Source organism: Archocentrus centrarchus, chromosome 14 (assembly GCF_007364275.1).
Source record: "Archocentrus centrarchus isolate MPI-CPG fArcCen1 chromosome 14, fArcCen1, whole genome shotgun sequence".
NCBI classification, from domain to species: Eukaryota; Metazoa; Chordata; class Actinopteri; order Cichliformes; family Cichlidae; genus Archocentrus; species Archocentrus centrarchus.
The window spans coordinates 18,255,938-18,277,877 of record NC_044359.1 but is presented as its reverse complement, the minus strand read 5'-3'; the positions used below and the strand labels follow the sequence as shown (position 1 = coordinate 18,277,877).

Sequence of the window (21,940 nt, the reverse complement as noted above, 5' to 3'; positions counted from 1 at the left end):
AATAATTAACATTAGCAGTCTGAATAAATACAAAGCATCTTAAATGACTGGAAACACCAAGTTTATTTAAATAGCGACATTGTTTTTCCTGGGACCTTTCACAAAAACAATGGTTGGTATGGTGTTTGTACATAAATCTGACTAAAACATTCATTAAAGAAACTGAGTCTTATACTTAAATTGTTGATAGATCATTGCAAAATTGTGCTGGTTGGATGGCATAAAAATTACTGGAAAGACGAGCGGAGCACACAAAGAAAAAAAAAATAGGGGAAAAAAGAACCAAAAAAAAAAAAAAAGCAACTAAACTGGAACACATTATAAAAAATAATTGACTAAAATATTCTTCAGCCACTTGGATGAAATCTGCTGACAGTCCGCTGATAAATGCAAACTCCATCGGCGAGCCTCAGTTCATCCTCTACAACACTTTGTACCTGCCTTTGCTTGTCGGCTGGTAGGAGTTTTGCTGAAGAAAGAGAAGAAAGGGAGAAAAATCAGGCACATTTCCTGCATAAATTCACTACATAACAAGCGTGGATGTCATGTTTTAACATCCAGGAGCAAAAGATACTTACTAATCGGATGAGCTCTTCCTTGATTAGCCGTGTAATTTCTGTTTTGGCTTTCTGCACAGCCAGTTCATTTGCACCTACGACACAAACACATATGAACATTCAGTATATGCAGATTTGTTATGCAAACTGGACAAAATTCAGCGCCCCAAAGTAATTAAAAAGATGCCAAAAGAGAGAGGAGTTATATTTTGCAAGAGGGAATTGGGTCACATTACATTCCACCAGGATCTAAGCCAACAAAAGATTTTGTCCACTTCAATAACTTGAATACAGTAATCCCTCGCTACTTTGCGGTTCGCTTTTCGCGGACTGGCTGTTTCGCGGGTTTTCAATCAATATTAGTGTAAAATATTTATCGCGGTATTTTCGCTGTTTCGCAGGTTTTTGCGGTACTCGTTCTTCACATGCATAGTACGTGTTGTACAGTAATATATATATTTGGTGTATAATGGGCTCGACACACGGGGAGCGACAAATGACAGCGACGAATGGGTCGCATCGCCACTGGGGTGAAACCGAACACATGGGACGCGATAGCGACGGCAGCTTTGCGAATCGCACTCTTACGTCACTCGTCTCCAAGAAATGTGATTGGTTATGAAACTGGAGGGATTTAGACATTTTCAAAGCAGTCCGTGTCAGACACGGGAATAAAGATGAGGAGTCAGAAGATTTTATTAGAACTGACATTAATCTTGCTGTTAAGTCTCCTCTACAAAAGAAAAAGACAACCTCGGGTTCATCCTATATTAGCACAAAAGTCCTCTCTATCTGTCTGTTTAACGTTAGTCTTGCACCAACACGTTCTCATATGGCTGCCTTTTATGTTTAACTCGATAATCACTGCGTGAAGTGTCATATAATATAGGAAAGTCAAACACAGCTAAAACGATGCTTTCCTTCGTGCTGAAAGTGGTTGCAGACTGCAGTGTGTAGCATACTCTTCGCTCATTGGTCAGTCAATGAAACTCTTGCTGATTGGTTTACTGCCACGCGACAGCGACAAAAGTAGAACATTTTCCAACTTTGTTGTGTCGCGTCGCCTGGTCGCGTGTGCACGTCTACGTGTACGAGCTCGAAATTTCACATGCACGAATGTCGCCGGTCGCTTAGCTGGAGGAGGGCAAGCGATTGTCGCCTCATCGCACAAGCTCCATAGGAAATGAATGGAGAGCGAGCGACGTCGCTCCCCGTGTGTCGAGCCCCTAAGTGTGTGGGGAGGGTTTATAAAAACTTAAAATAGTGTATAACTACTAAAATAATGTATAAGTATTAAAATAAATATAGCGTCCCTACTTCACGGATTTTCACTTATCGCGGGTGGTCCTGGAACGTAACACCCGCGATAAGTGAGGGATTACTGTAACTGGGCAGCAAGATCCAGATTATCTGCTCCACGTGTGATAACTAGTTTCTAAACTTCCTGCCTTGTGTTGTTCTCAAGCGATTATCCTCATTGTTCGTGTTCACTGATAACCTTAGTTGGTTAAGCTGTTCTGCGGTCTTGGGACTTAAATTTGAGAAAAGGACGGAAGTTCTTTCACACATACTCTCAATAGCCAGGTAGATCTTGCGCTCTCCTTCCTTGGGCTCTTTGCCTGGAGGGAAGTAGGTTCCTCTGATGGTGATGGCAGCTTCAGAGTATTCACCAATCCGCTGCAAAGCCTCTTTAGATGTTACCTTCCACCTGGCAGTCTGAGGGAGGAAAGAAAGAGGCACATTTTATAAGCCAAACTTTAACGTTTTATTTTTGGAGAAAGGGGAAAAAAAAAACAACTCTAGGATTCTTGATTGTTAATGAGTAGCAGCAAAAACAAACTGCTCGCTTTAAGCATCTGCCAGCTAAAAGATAAGCCTCACACACCAGCAATAAGATTTATATTGAGCATAAATTAGAACAACTTTTTTAAAATCAGAGATGTGGACTTGTCCCTAAAGAACAGACATTACAATGCACCAACTACACACGCACCCCAGGAGGTGGACTTCAAGGAGGTATAACAGGAATGACTACTAGGCCACCAGGTCCACAATGAAGTATAATCAAGAATCAAGCCACTCAATAGGTGTTGTTAGGAACACACATTCACAGATGCTCAAAAAAAAAAAAAAAGAAGAAAAAAGGGCTTTACACAATTGGAAAATGCATTACTAAATAAGCAACTGTAAGATTTAAAGCTACACATAAACACTTAGAGTAACAACACTTAGCTATAAAGCTGCCTTTTGTTTCCATCGCGGCTTGAAAAACTTAACCCTGTTTCACCTCCAACCACTGGGCACGATGTGCTAATCACAAACAGCAAAGAAAGACTTTCAAGGATGTGTAAAATGGAATTTGTGGTATGCATGGGTAGAATGTCTGCTGGTTAAAAAACTGAACAGATTATAAAAAGTGAATCATCTCTCAGTTATAGAGGAGTTTCTAGAATTTTAACACTCAATATATGAAAGAAAAGATGGGAGAAGAACAGAGGCCTTACAGTAACGAAGAATGGCAGGATCTCTGTGCATTCCAGTGGAAAAGCACAAAATCACATACGTAGAAGGGATTTTGCAGAAAGAGTATCGCTCAATATTTTTTATTACTCCCCACATGAAAGTAAACTATAATAATGTATCATCAACAATCATAAAACTTTATATGTGGGGTTATATTCCACTAGAAGCAAAAGGTATCAATTATTATCTACTGGGCATTCTGGTGCATGGACAAGGCTACTAACAAAAAATGGATGAGAAATGTAATATTATTTGACTGATTGTGTCATCTCTTTATTGTGTATTTTCGTGCTTAAATTTTATCCATTATGTTATTTTATATATGAAAGTATGTATGACCAATCAGCTACAGATTTATTTCTCCCTCTCTGGATGTACATAGTCATGTAAGGACTCGTGTTATTGTCTTAAATATCTGTAATCTGCTGAAAAGTTTGAAATGAAAGATTTTGTTTTGTTTTTTTAAAGTGGCCTTAAACTGGAAAGGCAATAAAATTGGAGTTCACAAAAAACAGGAAGTACTACAAAAAAATAAAGAAGAAAGACGCATCATGAGACAGACAGAGACAGCGGCTGCAGTGGACAGTTTTCAGTTTTTCAGAAGAAGTTCTTTATGTGTTATGACTTTGGTTTTCTCTGTGGTAAGGGATAAGCTAACAGTCCAACAACAGGATAAACAGAAACCCACTGGCTTGTTTGTTCCACATATTTTTGACACTGCCCTCTGGTGACAGTACACAGCTACAGCAGTCTGCCAACCTCTACATAGGACCAAAGCACAACCACGCCAGTCTCTTTAACCTCTTCATTCACCACATATACAATTGTGTACATCACTTTTCTATAGTTATACAGTACCAACCAAAGAGTTTGGACACAGACACCCATTTGTATGAAACAAGATTCAAAATGGGAACAAAAAGGGATCAGCAACAATCAAAGACAAATATTAGACAAGGAAATACAAGGCTATTCTCCACGAACAAAGTGTTCTTCCTGGGAAATGTGACTCCCAACACTCCTGAAAAGAAAATCTTACACAGGGAAAATCCAAAAACAAAAAACGATCCCTGCTAAATATTTCAGTACAGTCCTGCGCTGTGTGGCACTGACCTGAGGGAAGTCGTTGATCTCCAGCTCCTCTTCATATCTCCTGACGGTCTCGGCCTGCTCAGCCGCCTGCCGCTCCTCCTCCAGCTTCTCCACCGGGGTGTAGTTGAGCTTGGCATTGATCTTTTCTGCCAGCTGCTCCGCGATGGTCTTGGCTGACACAGAGGGGGTCATGATGGTGCCGCCTCGCAGGATGGCGTTGGTTGCCTGCTGCATGACATCCTGTAGACAACGAGAAAGACCTTTTTACTTTTGAAAACAAAACACAATGCAAACAAAATTTACATCACCAGCTGAGGTTCCAGACTTTTCTATGGGTTGTAAAAATCAAACCAAAGTAATAGACACAATAAAAATGAACGCTAAGAGTAGAGTCTGAAAAACGAGAAGTCCAGCAGACCTAAGAGGGTCAGGATTGTGTGCACAACTGTCAACTTCACAGTGGCACTGGAGGCTTGACATACCTGAGCCTCAGCACCCAGGTTCTTCTGAGCGTTGATCTTCAGCGCCAGCCTTTTGGCCATTTCCAGTTTCTGGATGTTACCAGCAGACGTAGGCCCAAGTCCTGGCAAGCTTCCAGGGGTAGCTGCTGTAGCGGTAACAGCACCAGCTGGACCAGCAGCCGCACCAGGAGCAGACAGATCCTTCACCCTCTTCTTGGAGTTAAACATACTTTCGATTTGCTCCTCAATCTAAGGAGGGATAAGAGTTAAACATGTTTAATAATTATATAATTGCACCTGGGTGACAAAAAAAAAAAAAAAAAAAAAAAAAAATGTAATAAGAAGGTGAGCTGCTTAGTAGAGGATCTCCACATAACCAATATGGAAAAAAAGAAAAAAATCCTTTACTAAAAGTGAAATTAAAAGGTTACTCACATCAAGGGCTCCGTCCTCATCATCAGAGTCCTGCAATCCGAGAGCAGCTTTCTGCAGCTTCTTTCTCTCATTTGCCAGAGCATGCTCAGTCTCATCAAACTTGAAGCCTTTTCCTGAGAAGCCACTGCTGCTCTTAATGGTCTTACCCTCCTGCATGCAGTAAAAATTGAAGAAAGATTTCTTTAATTAATTTTCTTTATTACATGCGTTTCTAGATCCTTTTTGGTCTGCTTGCTAATTGAGATGCCACATTAATCTAAATGATCATCCTGATTAATGTTAAGTATTTACAATAAGTATCTTTTTTTTAAGCCAATGCATTAACTATGAGTAAAGACAATGCTCGTACCATTAGAAACTTAAAAATGTGTTTTAACCTGCCACTAAGCACTGCTAAAATACAGGGCTGCCTCCTGTGGAGCTTTATCTTACCGCCTTCTGTTGGTCTTTGAAAGAGGCCCAAAGCTGCTCTAGTTCTGGTGGGACAGGAGAGCCCGACAGCTCCAAGGCCTTGATGATATCGCCAGCATAGCGAACCTGATCCTCTGTGATGAACGTGTAGGCGTAGCCCTGAAAAAGCAGACGTGTAAAGATTTAAACTCTCCTTCTGCTTACTACACAAAATTAGAACAATCACTAAAAACACACAAACAGCTGATATTATAATGTAAATTTGCTAGTTTTTGATGTCTAAAATGAATTGCACTCCCTCTAAAGTGGCTGACCTTGTTGCCTGCTCTGCCTGTGCGCCCGGCTCTGTGGACATAGTCCTCGTAGTGGTTGGGACAGCTGTAGTTGACCACGAGGATCAGTTGCTTTACATCAAGGCCTCTGGCTGCCACAGAGGTGGCAACCATCAGACGACATGCTCCATTCTTAAAATCATTGATGATGCTGTCTCTGTCGTACTGATCAATCCCTTAAAAAAAAACAACAAAAAAGAAACATGTGAAACACTAAATGTATACTTAGATGTGGCCATGACAGAATAGTAACCTCATGTAGAGAAAATTATAACTGGCAGATATAAAAGAGATTGATTGCATATTCACACTAGGAGGATCACTAACTATGAATTTGTGTGTTTTTTGTTTTTTAATATTCCTGGTTGTTTAAATAAGCTTGATCATCCCAAACATATGAAAATACTACATTACTATACTACCTGCAAAAAATAGGAGCTTATAAGAAGTGTGTCTCCCACCGATAATATAAAAGATGCGTGTAGCTTCAGGGTCTAGATCTGTGGTTGCAAAAAGATTTTCAGTCCTACAGAAGTGAAGAAACGGCCCTCAGCCTAGAGCTCAGTAAACACTTTCTTGATGGTTTTATGAGCTCAGTCACTCATTTCAGGTCATATTCTGTCAATTTTGCTCATTCTAAAAGCAATGTGATTGACAAGTTGTTAGCCAATGAGTGTGCAGTTTCACTGTCAGAGCCATCCCTCACTCATCACTTTCACTTCTTCACCACACCACCAAGCTATGGTTAAAAAAAAGATGATCTTGAGGCTTCAGAAACCAATGGGTTTTATACAGGTGTATAAAATCAAGCACCTAGGCATGCAGACTGCTTCAAACATTTGTGAAAGAATCAGGCGCTCTCAGGAGCTCAGTAAATCCCAGCATGGTTGCAAGGATGCCACCTTCTCCCTTTCTTCTCCCTACTAAATATTACACAATCAAGTGTCAGTGGTATTATAACAAAGTGGAAGCGATTGGGAACAACAGCAACTCAACCACGAAGTGGTAGGGCACGTAAAAAGACAGAGTGGTGTCAGCAGATGCTGAGGCTCACAGTGCACAGGTCAGGTCACCAACTTTCTGCAGACCTCCAAACTTCATGTGGCCTTCAGATTAGCTCAAGAACAGTGTGTAGAAAGCTTCATGGAATGGGTTTCCATGGCCGAGCAGCTGCATCCAAGCTTTACATCACCAAGTGCAATGCAAAGCATCAGATGCAGTGGTGTAAAACACACCACCACTAGACTCTAGAGCAGCCAAGACATGTCCTCTAGAGTAACAAATCATACTTCTCCATCTGGCAATACAATGGATGAGTCTGGGTGTGTTGGTTGCGAGGAGAACGGTACTTGACTGACTGCATTGTGCCAAGTTTAAACTTAGGTGGGATTATGGTGTGGGGTTGTTTTTCAGGAGTTGGTCTCAGCCCCTAAGTTCCAGTGAAAAGAACACTTAATGCTTCAGCATACCAAGATGTTTTGGACACAAATACGCTTCTGGAAGAATGGTCAAAAATTCCCATAAACACTCCTAAGCCTTGTGGAGTTGAAGCTGTTATAGCTGCAAAGGGTGGGCCGACATCATATTAAATGAAGAAAGGGATGTCACTTAAGTTCATACACATGTGGAGGCAGACGAGCAACTTTTGGTAATACAGTGCATGTTTGTATTGTCCCCAATCATAGTGTGACTCATTACCTCCATGTAAAGACATGCAGGGGTACGAGGCTTTCATCAAGTCTTTGAGCAGCCCGTCTGCGTGCTCCTGTTTGTCCACAAAGATGATAACAGATCCTTTTTCCTGGTAGTGACCCAGAATCTCCAGAAGCTTCAAGAATTTCTTGTCCTCATCAATCACCAGCTACAGGAATAAATACAGAAAATAAAAAAAAAGAGATTAAGTTAAAACTAAACTAGAGAACAAAGAAAACAATCATCTGCTTTAAATGACTCCTCTTCAGTGAGGTGTAATGTCGATGACTTACCACGTGTTGTTCCACATCAGAGCAGACGACACTGCGGCCTCCCACTTGAATCTCAAGGGGCTTTGATAGGATCCTGCGGGCCAGCGCCTCCATGGCTCTGGGGAAAGTTGCTGAGAACATGACCGTCTGACGATCTGGGCGCACGTTGTCCACAATACGCATCACCTGGTGTGTGAAGCAGACAAAAATTACACTGGGTGCTAAACATTATAAGTTAACAATGCTTCATATGATGCTGATAACGATGTGTGAAAAACTGCATGTTAACGCACAATAAATCTGGATGTCACCCACCTGTGGCTCGAAGCCCATGTCAAACATCCTGTCTGCTTCATCCAGCACCACATATGTGACTCTGCGAAGGTTGGTTACCCGACCTACACATCAAGGAAGAGGGGCGTGAGGAAATCAGTTAAATCTGAAGAATGTGGAGGGCTTAACACGCACCCTGCCTTCTTTATATCACATGAAACTGGTCTAACTAACAGAGAAAAGCTTTTTCCAGGATACAACTACTTGACATTACTTAAAAATAAATCACGACATCCTAATTTCAGCACATTTTTCAAGTGGCCAGAATTTTATTGCATTGGTATTTTAGGCTGTTTATTTCTTTGCTCATCTTGCGTACCATCTCAGGTGCAACTGCGACCTGTAAAACATATAATACAAGAGATGGAGCCACATCAAGCATTATCTGAGCGAGCGCCTTTTCACCTACAAGGGAAACATATTACAGATTACCTCGCATGTGTGGAAGCAACAAGAAACCCCGTCTATCATACTGACCGCTACACACATGTAATAGTTACTTTCTAAATACACTTACAGCGTACTTACTTTTATCCATGCAAAGTTATTAAAATGGTATAAAATGTGCAGATTTGCATTTATGTCCTATTAGGATAAAGAAGTGACAAGATCAGGAGTGATGAAACTCACCGCTGTTGGCCCCCAACATGTCGATCATTCTTCCCGGTGTGCACACGATGATCTCAGCTCCTCTCTTCAGCTCAGCGATCTATAATCCAACAGATTTTATTAAGGGGAAAATGGGCAAACTGTTCCTTTTTAAGACACATCAGATAAAATTAAAAGGCTTACAAATGGCAAAGGGAATGTATGTCAGTATCTAGCTTCACTGTCAAATGAAGTGCTCTGTAACTGCTACTTAGATGTTCATTTTTTGTTTCCATTGTAGGAATTTTGAGGGAGGTACAATGTCCAGATTTTCATACACTTGTAATGCCAACTCATAAACAAAAAAAAGAATATAGTGCACTAGGAGCATGTACAATAATGAGCATCTTGAGATTTGACGTTTCGGGACACGCTCCAGACTCAGACCAGGAAACATTTTTCCAACCTTCTATTGAGCCCGTGATTATAACAAGTGGCTATTTGAATTACTTTTGTCCAGCTGTAAGCTTGAAGCAGTCTGGCTGTGATTTCTGACATCAACAAGGCATTTTCACTGAGAATCACTGCTCACTGGATATTTACTCTAGAGATGGCTGTGTGAGAAAATCCCAGTAGATCAGCAGTTTCTGAAATACTCAGACCAGCCTGTCTGGCATCAATGTTTTCTGACTGCAATTAATTTTTTTCTCTACTAAAAAGCATGAGCTGCTGTGGACACTGCCTAGACCCCTCAAATGATCTAGTAGTGCCATTGCACATGTTTACCTGTTCACTGATACCCGTGCCTCCATAAACGCACACCACCCTGAGTCCCAGTGGTTTAGAAAACTTCTTACACTCCTTTGTGATCTGCAGAGCCAGCTCTCTGGTTGGAGTCATGATTACAGCTGTGTTAGAGAGGAAAACAGGATGATTACTAATAACTCATATTCTCAACAGCCATTGGATTGTTATTATTACAAAGACAAACTTGACTCTGATTTGGTTTTTATTTGACCTACAGTTGAGTCTTGAACCAGCACTATGAAAAGCAAAGGAATAGGATGTGATTCATAGTTTTCTATTTGAATATGATCAAAACCAATAAGATTAACTTATATCAATGTTAGTGAGAAGCCTAAAGGAAGAATAGAAGTTTCTTGTGCTTACAGATGGGCCCCTCAGACTCCTCCAAAGGTCTCTGGTCCATGATGTGTCGGAACATGGGCAGCAGGAAAGCTATGGTTTTTCCGCTGCCAGTCTTAGCAATACCAATGAGGTCTCGACCCGACATGATGGCAGGGATGGCCTGGGCCTGGATGGGCGTGGGTTTCTCATAGCCATGCCTTTAAGAGAAAACCATGGGCATTTGGTCAAAGAGTCTGAGTCATATGCAATCTAAATATATCATAATATAATTTTAGGCTAATCTTGCTTAAACTGAATATGAATGGTCATGTTTTTTGGCTCAATTATGTATTTTATATTAAGAGAAATTACACTGCTCACCGCATTAATCTTCATCCATGCTCAAACCATTTATACACACACAAACACACAGACTGCACAGACTCACTTCTTCAGGGCGCTGAGGATCTTCATTGACACTCCACACTGCACCCATGTCTTGATGGGTTTGGGACAGCCTTTCCCTTTGACTGTAATGCCTTCCAGTTCCAGCCTGTATGCATTCACTTCTGTATTTATTTAAAAACAGACCAACAGAGAGATGTTAAAAGGGTATTTAAGCACAAGAAAGACAACTGGTTTATAATGGAACAGATATGCTTCTTTCATTGACCTTCTGTAGTCATCTTGGCCAGCTCGGGCACCTCCACATAGAAGTTTTTGCGGTATGGTTCATACTGGATCTTTGTGTGGTCAACAGGCTCCAAGATCTTCCTTTGTTTGGTCTGGAAGCCTGTCAGAGCTGTTTGGAGATCAACCTCTTCCTCCTCTGATGAGTACTGAAACACACAAGCCACATTTCAGACTGTTAAGAGATGATCCCATCAGGAGAAACTAGATTAATTAATAAGGATCTCTATTTCATTCTTAATATACCAGAGAAAGTGAAATAGCTTCACAAGCAGAGAGTAGAGGTAAACTTTAGGTTACTTGCGTAACCCCGGTTCTCAGAGTAGCATGAGTGAGATGTCTCACTATGGGATGCGCCTCCCTGCGTATTCCTCAGAAGCATTTATCTCATTACGCCAATCCTGATTGGCTGGTGATCGCGATGACCATGTCAGGCGGAGCCACCCACCTTTAAGTAGCTTGCGCTACAACATAGTCATTATTCAAGATAAGCACCTCTTCTCGCTTCGCCCCAGCAAGAAGGGCTGTCTGGTGAGACATCTCACTCATGCTACTCTGAGAACCGGGGTTACGCAAGTAACCTAAAGTTCTCATTCCTAGCATTCGTTTCGATGTCTCACTATGGGAAATGGAGACTCCCGTATTGCCAGACGAGCTTATCTCAAGCAACCGCCAGCTAAATAGCAAGTAGTCCACCTATCCAAGTGAGGAGCCAGAGCTCAGTACTGCTTGGGCTACACTTGGAGCAGAGACATCCAGTCTGTAGAACCGGACGAAAGTGAGAGGTGAAGACCAGCTTGCGGCTGCACAGATGTCCTGGATTGACACCCCTTTAAACAGGGCCCAGGATGCCGCCAGACCACGAGTAGAGTGAGCCCGCAGGCCCTCTGGAGCCTGCAGCCCCTGACTCGAATACCCCAGCGCAATCGCCTCCACAATCCAGTGTGAGAGCCGTTGCTTAGTGATAGGTTTGCCTCTGTGAGGACTAGGGTTTAATCCCGGGATCCGGGATTCCCGGGAAATGCGATCAGAACCATTTCCCGTTTCCCGGGAAACGTTAGACGGGAAACCGGGAAAAAAGTCGCGCGCGTCGATTTGACTTTCAGAAAGAAAAGAAAGCTTCAGAATGTTAAATTTAAGGAAATATTGAGAGAAGGGTTCGTTTAATGCGAAAAGCATTACTCTTCATTTCAGGCACGTTCAGCCTCCGTTTAAGGCTTCAGCCTTCATCGCAAGCGTTTTAATAGAGGTATTACACAGTTGTACTTTTTTCCTCTTTAATTTGTTAAAATCGTAGGCAATGTGTTTACCCTAAGGTATTTTGTATTATATAATTTTATATTATTATATATTGTTATATTGCATTATATAGCCTATAAAATATGCCTGCCCTGAACAATAAAGAAATATCTGTTTAACTTCGAGTGTTTCTTTTCCTCGTTTGCAGCCGCTTACTAACAACCATGAATTAGGATACGGGCCTAATGGGTGAAGAAATTATCATGAAATAGATTGCTTTAACATATTTCGCTTTTAAAATGGAGTTGAGTAAAATGTATATTTTTTAGGCTATAAGGATTGGCCAGTTTTTCAAAAGACGATTCACAGCGAACCTACTTTAACCCTCAGACACGGTGTTATAAATTTGCTGTTGCCAGAATGGCAATGACCAAGTCGTAGTGCATTACTCAAGGCCCTGTGTTATGCCATATTATAGTGTAGTACGGTAGTTAACTTTTCAATGACTATTACAGCGTTCCACTGGTGGAGATACAGTGTAACAGATGTCGCCACGACAGCGTGGCTGAGCCATTATCAATGCTGTGGAGATGAACCGTATTGTTTTGCACCAGCAGTTGTAAAATATCTTGGTATAATTCCATGTACAATGGAGGAATATTTGAATTATATTTGTTAAGGGAGTGTTGAGGAACGATACAACACCGCATAGCTCGAGCACTCAAATGCCGAGATGTAGGTTTTATTGCGTTAATCAAGCCAACGTTGCCCCCTACTGGGCATAACAGGACATAGCTGGAAAGCTACCTCTACAATATCACAATAGGTTAAGGCCGACACAGGCTACAGAAGGCCTAATTAAAATAAATAAATAAATAAACTTTTTCCCGGGATTCCCGGGAAATGGCTCGTCATTTCCCGGGATTTGATTCATGTCATTTTCGGGAAAAATATTAAACCCTAGTGAGGACCTGCCCATGAAATGAAAAGCTGGTCACTTCCTCGGAAACCCTTAGTCCTGTCCAAATAAGCACGCAAAGCACGAACAGGACACAGCATGTGCAACCTTTGTTCTTCATCAGAAGAAAAAGGAGGCGGGAAGAATGCTGTCAAGGTAATGGGCACATATGACCCAACCACCTTAGGCACATATGCCGGGTTGGGCTTCAGCAGTACCCTAGCCTGCCCCTGGGCAAACTGAGTGCAAGAAGGGTGTGCTGAAAGGGCATGAATGTCACTGACACGCTTAGCCGAGACTAAAGCAAGCAGCAACACAGTCTTCAGGGACAGATGCTTTAAATCAGTCTCCTGTAGAGGCTCAAATGGGGGGCAACAGAGCCCATCCAAAACCACCGCCAAATCCCAAGGGGGTGCCAGTGGCCTGGAGACAGGGAGTAACCTGCAGGCCCCCTTCATAAAACGGCAAACCAAAGGGTGTTGGCTAACTGTTTTATCACCAAACCCCATGTGGAAGGCAGCAATGGCAGCCAAGTACACTTTAACTGTGGAAAAGGCTTTTTGCTTGTCAATCAAGTCTTGTAGGAATGACAGAATCAGGCCAACTGGACACTGAAAGGGAATGTGACCCTTCTCGTGGCACCAGTCCTCAAACACCCTCCACTTACTATTGTACAGAGACCTGGTGGAGGATGCCCTAGCATTCTGAATAGTGTTAATCACCCCCTGGGGAAGATTCACCATGCTTAGATTAACCCACTCACGGGCCAGGCCCAAAGTGCCAGGCGCTCTGGATGTGGGTGGAAAATCGACCCCCGTGCCTGGGACAGCATATCCCTGCGCAACGGGAGTTGCCACGGCTGCCAGCACAGAAGCTGATATATCTCCGCTAGCCAGTGCATTGTCGGCCAGAGCGGAGCTATCAGAATCATTGTGTGGCGATGTTCCCTCACTCTGGACAGAGTGGGAGGTATTAACGCCAGAGGAGGAAAAGCATACAGGAGCACGGGTGGCCAAACATGCGCGAGCGCGTCCACACCGAGAGGCACGCTCTGATCGCGCAAGGAGAAGAAACGCGGACACTGCGCGTTTTCTTCTGAAGCAAAAAGATCCACTGAAGCCTGGCCGTAGCGCAGCCACAGCTGTTCTACAATGGCCGGATGCAGGGCCCAGTCGCCGTATAGCGGAGCGCCTCTGGATAGCAGATCCGCTCCCAGATTTAGAGACCCTGCGATGTGCGTGGCCCTCAGAGACAGGAGACGTTTGCTGCTCCACAGGATCAGTCTGCGTGCCAGTATGTGCAACTGGCGTGAATGCAGTCCCCCTTGACGGTTGATATAAGCGACCGTCGTTGTATTGTCGGTCCTTACAAGGACGTGATGTCCCTGTAGGAACGGGAGAAAGCGCCTGAGGGTGAGAAACACCGCAAGAAGCTCCATACAATTTATGTGGGATCGTTGGAGAGTGCCGCTCCAGAGACCTCTCACAGATCGCCCTTCGTGGACACCGCCCCAACCGGACAGGCTCGCGTCCGTGGGGACCACTTTCCGACACTGAACAGTGCCCATGGGTACCCCCTGAGTCAGAAAATCCGGATGTCGCCAACGGCGTAAAGCCATTGCGCAATCCACTGTTACTGTAACTCTCCGCGCGCCATGACGCACGGGGCTCAGTCTGAGTGAAGCTACCCAGCGCTGAAAATCTCTCATATGCAGCCGGCCGAGTCGCACTACAAGGATGGCTGAAGCCATCAGTCCCAGTAGGCGAAGGCACAACCTGAAGCGGACCAGTTTGTGTAGACGAAAAAGAGCGAGGCACGCTCTGAACGCCTTCACTCTCTCGGCTGACAGGCTGGCTGTGAAGGAGATCGAGTCCAGAGATAAACCCAGAAATATTATATGTTGTGCCGGAGACAACACACTCTTTTCTGTGTTTATTATGATACCCAGATCGGTTAGATGCTTCACGACGACACACGTCTGTGTCGCAGCTTCCTGCTCCGATCGCGCTAGAAGGAGCCAGTCGTCTAGATATGTTGCCAGACGAATGCCCTGCTGCCTGAGCGGCGCTATCGCTGCTTCGGTGCAGCGTACAAACACCCGGGGGCTCAGGGACAGGCCGAAGGGCAGCACTCTGTACTCGTAACAGATGCCCCGAAAAGCAAACCTCAGATACCTCCTGTGTGGAGGGTAAATGGGAATGTGAAAATATGCGTCCTTTAGGTCGACGGAAGTGAACCAGTCGCCCTGGCGCACCAAACGTACCAGAGATGCATGAGTCAGCATCCTGAACTTGTATTTTCTGAGAAATTCGTTCAGAGCCCGCAAATCCAGGATAGGGCGAAGTCCGCGCCCTCCCCGCTTGGGGACCAGGAAATACCTGGAGTAAAAGCCGCTTCGACTCTGATCGGGGGGCACTATACATATAGCTCTCTTTTCTAACAGCGAGTGTATTTCCTCCTGTAGAATGCGAGCAGACTCTCCCCGTGCTTGGGAATGTATTATGCCCAAGAAACGAGGGGGAGTAACGGCAAACTGAAGCCTGTAGCCCCGTGATACTGTTTTCAGTACCCAGGATGAAGTTGTGAGCTCTGCCCATCTCTCTCTCCTCCGAGATAGAGAAGTGGCAACTTCTTGTGTTTCGTCCGCTTGGGGGGCCCCTAAAACTTGTGTTAGGAGGCCATCTTGCGGTGGGGTACCGTGGTGACAATAGGTTAACACTGCGCATGCGCGGGGTGTTAAACTTTTCACAGCGTCGGTTATGGCACTCTTCCTGAGGGGAAGTGCAGCCCCCTCCCGAGGCAGCAGTGCCATTGTGCTGTTTTTTTGTTTTGACTGCGCCCTCGACAGTAAGTCTGGATGCTGCAGTGGAACATGCTTTATTAAATAACGGGAGTGTGTGTTTCTGCGACTCAGGAGAGGGGCAGGGTCTGCTGCTCCCGAAACAAAGTCTCCTTTCCTCGTGGCCTGTGCGTGTGCGCTCTGAGGAGACATAACGCTCAGTGACGAGGGGTCGATGGGGCGGGGGTACCCCTGCGACACACTCTGGAACATAGCAGGTGGGGCTGGTGAACAGGGAACTTCCAGCTTCTTCACCTGTGGGAAGTGAGCAGCCTGTCAGGCTGCCTTCTTCTTCTTCCTGGCCTGCTGATCGAGGGGCTGCACTGGTCGTCCTGGCGGAGCCGCTGTCGGGCCATTCCGTGGCCAGCCTGCCCCCGTCTGCTGCCTCGGTGGGGGTACGGAGGGCGGCTGGGGCTTCGTACGTTTTGAGATTCTGAACTGAGGGGGTGGCCGAGGGACAGCCTGTGCAAAGATCTGTCGCGGGGCCGGAGGAGGCATCGGCTCGGCCTCTTCTTTGCCTCACATCTCTGCTGCATGGAAGCCAGAGCAGTTCCGAAAATGCCGTCAGGCACGATCGGCATGTCAAGGATGTCCTCCTTTTCCCTCTCTGATAGGTCTGTCAGGTTGAGCCATCTGGCGCGTTCCTGCAACACCATCATTCCCATAGATTTCCCTCTGGCTTGGACTGCACAGCGCTGCACGCGGAGGCAAATGTCCGTAATCACAGTGATCTCTTCCCACACACTCGGGTCGGGCCTAGTCATCATATCCTCGCACAGCTCTGCTTGATAAGCAGCGAGCATGGAGGAGACATTCAGCGCCCTAGCAGCCAAGGCCGCCGCCTTGTAGGCCCTTTCAGTCATGACGGACTGAAAACGGTCCGCCTTTGAGGGGAGTGTGGGGTTCCTGGAGGATGCCGCTGCTCGCCGCGGATGGAGGTGGGCTGCAACTAACGGCTCCATAGGGGGCATGCGGAGTAAGCCGCGCTTCTCCATGCCCTCAAAATCCAAGTAAGAAGCCCCTTGTATTGGGCTTCTGCTGCTGAACGGGCGGTCCTTCCACGAGACCGCTATCTCTTCCAACAGCTCCGGGAAGACTGGGAGTAACTGCTTCGCCGCCCTGGTGGCCTGGGGCAATTTCTTCCCCTCGTAACATGATCTGGTGGTCTCCATTACGACGTCGGGCCACGGAATGTTCAGCCTGGAAGCAGCACGTTTGCACACATTCTGCAAATCCATGCTGGGAGCGGGGGAAGCTGATGCGCTGTCCTCCTCGCCCCGGGAGGTGGCTGCAGTGTTAGGCTTGACAGCCTGAGGGGAGGGAACGAAAATTTCATCTTCGTCCACCTCATCGTCGGATACGAGGAGCTCTGAGGTGTCCTCATCATCATCCTCATAATCCAACTCTAGCACGTCTTCCAACGGCGGAGCCGTCGCGGCTAGGTCCAGCTGTGAGCCCCAGCTGGTGCCAGCGCACGGTTCGGTTTCCGCAATTTCTTCCTTGTCGCCACCATCTGCCGCGGTCCCGGCTGTGGGCAAGAAAGGATCTGCTCCCGACAGGCTAGCTTGGCGCGCTAGCCGTCGACAGAGACTCTTCATGGTGAACCGGGCACAGTGCACGCATGAACCGGGGGCTTCGAGCGCAAGCTGGGCATGTTCCAGCCCGAGGCAGCAAGAGCAGACCTGGTGTGTGTCTTTGCTCGAGATTTTGTTGCCGCAAACGCAGAGTCGAGCCCCGGAGTCTCTGCTTCCTCTGGTGTGAGGGAATGGCGGGTTCATCTTCGTTAGCTGCGGTGCTAACTATGATGACAGCAAAAGAGAGAACGGTGTTGGCTGGCGTGCCAAACCGTAATTAACCGCCTTACCGGAGGGTAGGTGGTAAAACGCCCTGGTCTATGGTGAAGACTCACGGGGAGAGGTGAGCAAAAGAAGGCAGCTAGCGGCCGGCGACGGAGAAGTTAGCTGACACTCCTGTCTGTGGACAGTTCAACTAGCTAGCCTATTTGCTCCTGAAATATGCTCCGAAGCGAGAAGAGGTTTTTGAATAATGACTATGTTGTAGCGCAAGCTACTTAAAGGTGGGTGGCTCCGCCTGACATGGTCATCACGATCACCAGCCAATCAGGATTGGCGTAATGAGATAAATGCTTCTGAGGAATACGCAGGGAGGCGCATCCCATAGTGAGACATCGAAACGAATGCTAGGAATGAGAACTTTTATTATATGATTAAAGCAAGTGTTAAAATCTCACCTCCATAGCATCCTGGTCATTCTCCATCAGCTCACCCTTCTTCTTGTGTGTGTGAGGTCCTTTTTTGGTTTTAACGACTGTCACCACTTTGGTCACTGTCATTGCTCCTTTCTGTAGAAGAAGAGAATTCACGCCATCAACAGAAGACCAAACATCCATAGACAAGATGCACATTCCCAGTATATTCTTCTGCACTGCATAAACCAAAGCCACAGAATTCCAATGGTGAACAGGCAGAGGCAAAAAGATAGCACCTACACAAACCTCAGGAAAATGTTGACAAAAATCTCAATTTCATAAGCTGAATTTGCAAAACTGAGATTTTGAGTTTTTTCTGAGGTTTTTTTGTTCAGGTGCTGTGTCAGTGTCAGGGTTCTAGCCAGAACAGACAGCGGCTGATCGACTGGTGATGCGACTTGCTGAGGTGCCGTCGCGCCTGGCTGAGTTTCACCAGTTAACTACAAGAGCAAATCGCTATCGTAACAGTTAGCAAAGCGGCCATTAGCATTAGCAAGCGGTTGTTCGGTACTGTTGTTTTACAGTACCAAACCAGTACCAGTATTCACATCACATATCAGTCCGATTCTGTCTCAAAATGCTAGATATTGGAGACGACTACCCGATCTATGGACCAGTTTATTCAATTTTAAGACTTTAATAACCAATGCAGGATTTTGTCCTCACACTTACCTTATCATTTCCTTTCATGGCTCCAATGTTGAACTTTTTCACTTCCTGTTTCACCTCTTCCATGTAGGCATCCAGAGGATCGATATCATCCTCCTCTGTCTGCTGCTCCATTGGAGTCTCCTTGTCCTTGTCGTCATCATCCTCTTTCTTACCATCCTTCAAGTCCTTCTCTTTCCTCTCCCCTTTTCCTTCCCCATCTTCATCATCGTCTCCCTCCATTACAGCAGAGCCGTCCTCATCATCATCTGAAAGGAAGAGCTGATTACAGTGCTGGGCAAAGATAAAGCTAAGGCAAGTATGGGTCAGTTAGCTGATAAAATTAAATCAATGAAAAGTCGATTGATTGGTTTATGAAGTTGTCCGATACAGTTTCATCATTTAAACCACCTGTGAAATCCAATCTAAAATTCAACACAGATTATTTGTAACAGTTCTTCCTCACCATCATCGTCCTCCAGGCTCCATTTCTTGCCCTGCTTCATCTCCTCCAGTTCTTTCTTGATCTCTCCAATGTTTTCGATGGCCTTCTTCCTCTGCTCTTCCCTCCACTTCTCCACCCGCTCCTTCCTCTTCCTCATCTCCTCCTCCAGTTTGTTCTGGTCAAAGTCTTGCTGCAAGAAAACAAAGAAAAATATAAATATTTTCATTACCTTCTTTACTTATACAGCATATTTCAAACAAAGAGGCACTTCAAAGTTCTCTCCATGGGCAAAGAAAAACACAAAAAGGAATTCAGAAAGAGCACCACAATGGCATTCAAGGTAGCAAGAAATAAATATTAACCAACTCACATCCTCAACCTTCTCATCTTCTTTCTCCTCTTTAATCTTTTTCTTGTCAGATAAAGGCTCCAGGGTGTCCTTTTCTTTGCTTTTGGACCTGCAGGGCAAAAAGAAGATAAGAAAAACTGTAATTGGTGGGATTATTGAATCCCATCAGTTTCAGAGCAAACAAATCACATGATAACAATCAGTTATCCTGTGATTAAGTGTCTGACTTGATTTTCCTACTGTCTGCAAGGCCTTTTACAGGAAACCACCTTTAACCATGGTGTTTCTTAACCATAGACAGGCATCTGAAAATAAGCCTCATGATGGCTGTTGACAGCATAGTATCATTGCATGACATGTAAAGGAGCCACAATACTCTAACCCCAAAGTCCTTTGACATGCATATATTAATATGAATTTATTTTTCTGCATGTCAGCAAACGAATGCATAGAGGAAAATTATTTACACTTGATGTCTCCAGGTGTTTTAAGTTTCACAGATGGAAATTTTCAAATTAAATTATTTTCAAAAGGCCTCACTTTTCATCTTTTTTACTGCTCTTGCTGGGGCTACTAGATCGGGACCTCCGGGCTCGGCTCCTGCTGCCCGACCGCCTCCTGTCTCGGCTTCTAGACCTCCTCCTCTCTCTGCTCCTGGAACGTCTGGAAGGTAAAGGCAAACATATCACATGTATAAAGAAAAAGCATGATAACAGAGGGTGGTCAATTTCAGCTTCTCAAGTGTATGGACATGCATCTGAAAGTAAAACTTACAATGGCTTATCACGTAACATTACATCCAAAAAAATAGTGCCAAAATGTTTTGATTGTCCCAAATCAAAATAATTCTCCTTCATGTCTTATCAAACCAGGTGTGACAAATTTATGTGGGACTTATTCACTGTACCCCTATCCTACATAGAATGTATTGCCAAAAGTATTTGCTCATCTGCCTTCACGCATATTAACTTCAGTGACATCCCATTCTTAATCAATAGGGTTTAATATGATGTCAGCCCACCCTTTGCAGTTATAACAGCTTCAACTCTTCTGGGAAGGCTTTCCACAAGGCTTAGGAGTGTGTTTAAGGGAATTTTTTTGACCATTCTTCCAGAAGCACATTTGTGAGATCAGACACTGATGTTGGACAAGAAGGCCTGGTTTGCAGTCTCCGCACTAATTCGTTCCAAAGGTATTCTATTGAGTTATACTCTGAGAACTTGACTGGCCTGCATGCACCAGACTCACTCATCCATTTCTTTATGGCCCTTGCTTTTTGCTCTGGTGCGCAGCCATGTTGGAACAGGAAGGGGCCATCCCCAAACTGTTTCCACAAAGTTGGGAGCATGAAATTGTCCAAAATGTCTCGGTATGCTGAAGCATTAAGAAATTCCTTTCACTGAAACTAAAGGGCTGAGCCCAACTCCTGAGATCTACTTTCATATGTGAACTCAGCAGAACTGAGTTCAGCTTAATATTGCTCCACAACAGTCCCAGTTTCTCATGTGGCCCCTTGGGAAAATTAATTACCACCCCTGGTTTATTGCATCTTCTCAGTGATGCAGCTGAGAAAACTGAATCCAAATAAAATACAGTGTACTTGTTTTTCACGTAATCAATGCCATACCTGTAACCTGCACTCATTTAATTGGACATTTCGAAATTTAAAATTACTTCTGATAACAGTGTTTCACACCACCATACTCTGGGGCCCACAGTTTGATGGGAGCTGGTCATACTGCCTACGAAGGACGGTTTAAATTCCATGTGGTTGGAGAGTCAGTACCGTTACAGCAGAAACTTCGATCCTAATCACAGGAAGCCTTTAATCCAACCTCAAAATGACTTTACATTTCAAATACAGGCCTGTGATTCCTTTAAGTGAAAACCTAAACTTTAAAGTTCAGTCAAAGTCAACACACACCTGGCTCGTTTTCTGTCTCTGGAGCGCGACCTGCGGCGTTCCCGGCTCCGTGACCTGTCCCTCCGGCTCCGCTCGTCTTTCTTGGAGCGTTTGTCCGGGGACCGACTCTTTGATCGGCTGCCCGACCGCCCCCGAGATGCGGAACGTTTCCTGTAATGCCTGTTAATGAGAAAATATTCATTAAAACAATCCTCTACACAACTATGTGAGATTAGCTCTTGGTTAACCCGCATAAACACCATGAAGCGTTTAGCCAGCATGCTAACGCTAATCAAAAACAGTTTCCCCTAAAAGGAAGTTAGCCACACTCAATGCACCAGAATTAAACTGACCGGAAAAGTCCACACATACCTCGACTCGCGTCCCATTTCGACCCTGCGCAGTGAAATCTCGTAAAAAAGTGAAATTTGTTGTCAGAGAATAAACGACTCTTGGTGCGGTGAATGGTTGTTTGTGTCTCTGAACCCGCACGTAAGAAAACTGCGACTCCACAGCGCCTAAAGTCCAAGGGTGAGAGTGCGCTGCGCCACCCAGTGGTGGGAGGTCAGAAGATCGGCTCAAAGAATACTTGAGGGTCACAATCGCAGCCTCAGTATGGTGTCCAGTGCCTTCTTCAGAGCGAATCCTCCACTAGTGGCTTATGCCATATCTTTTAAATTAAAAAAAGATTGTAGCGATTCTCTTAGTTAGAGAGCGTGTTGATGTTGTGGGATTTCGGACTGTTCGGGAGGTTCGTGAAGGCAGCATGGAGAGAG

At 44.9% G+C, this 21,940-nt stretch overlaps 1 protein-coding gene across 1 annotated transcript; it reads right to left on the bottom strand.

The window, feature by feature from the left end:
* Positions 1-44: 44 nt before the first annotated feature.
* Positions 45-21,680, bottom strand: ddx46 (DEAD (Asp-Glu-Ala-Asp) box polypeptide 46). Its single transcript, XM_030746951.1, has 23 exons — positions 21,537-21,680; positions 21,186-21,344; positions 19,802-19,924; positions 19,283-19,370; positions 18,934-19,102; positions 18,492-18,736; positions 17,802-17,912; positions 10,498-10,663; positions 10,273-10,393; positions 9,867-10,042; positions 9,483-9,604; positions 8,739-8,817; positions 8,091-8,173; positions 7,797-7,961; positions 7,510-7,672; positions 5,794-5,987; positions 5,501-5,638; positions 5,069-5,218; positions 4,655-4,882; positions 4,194-4,412; positions 2,129-2,273; positions 579-652; positions 45-469 (listed from the first exon to the last, which is right to left on the bottom strand). Exons 1-23 carry the CDS (start codon positions 21,551-21,553, stop codon positions 422-424), a joined length of 3,183 nt encoding a protein of 1,060 aa, XP_030602811.1. The 5' UTR covers positions 21,554-21,680; the 3' UTR covers positions 45-421.
* Between the last annotated feature and the right edge of the window lie 260 nt (positions 21,681-21,940).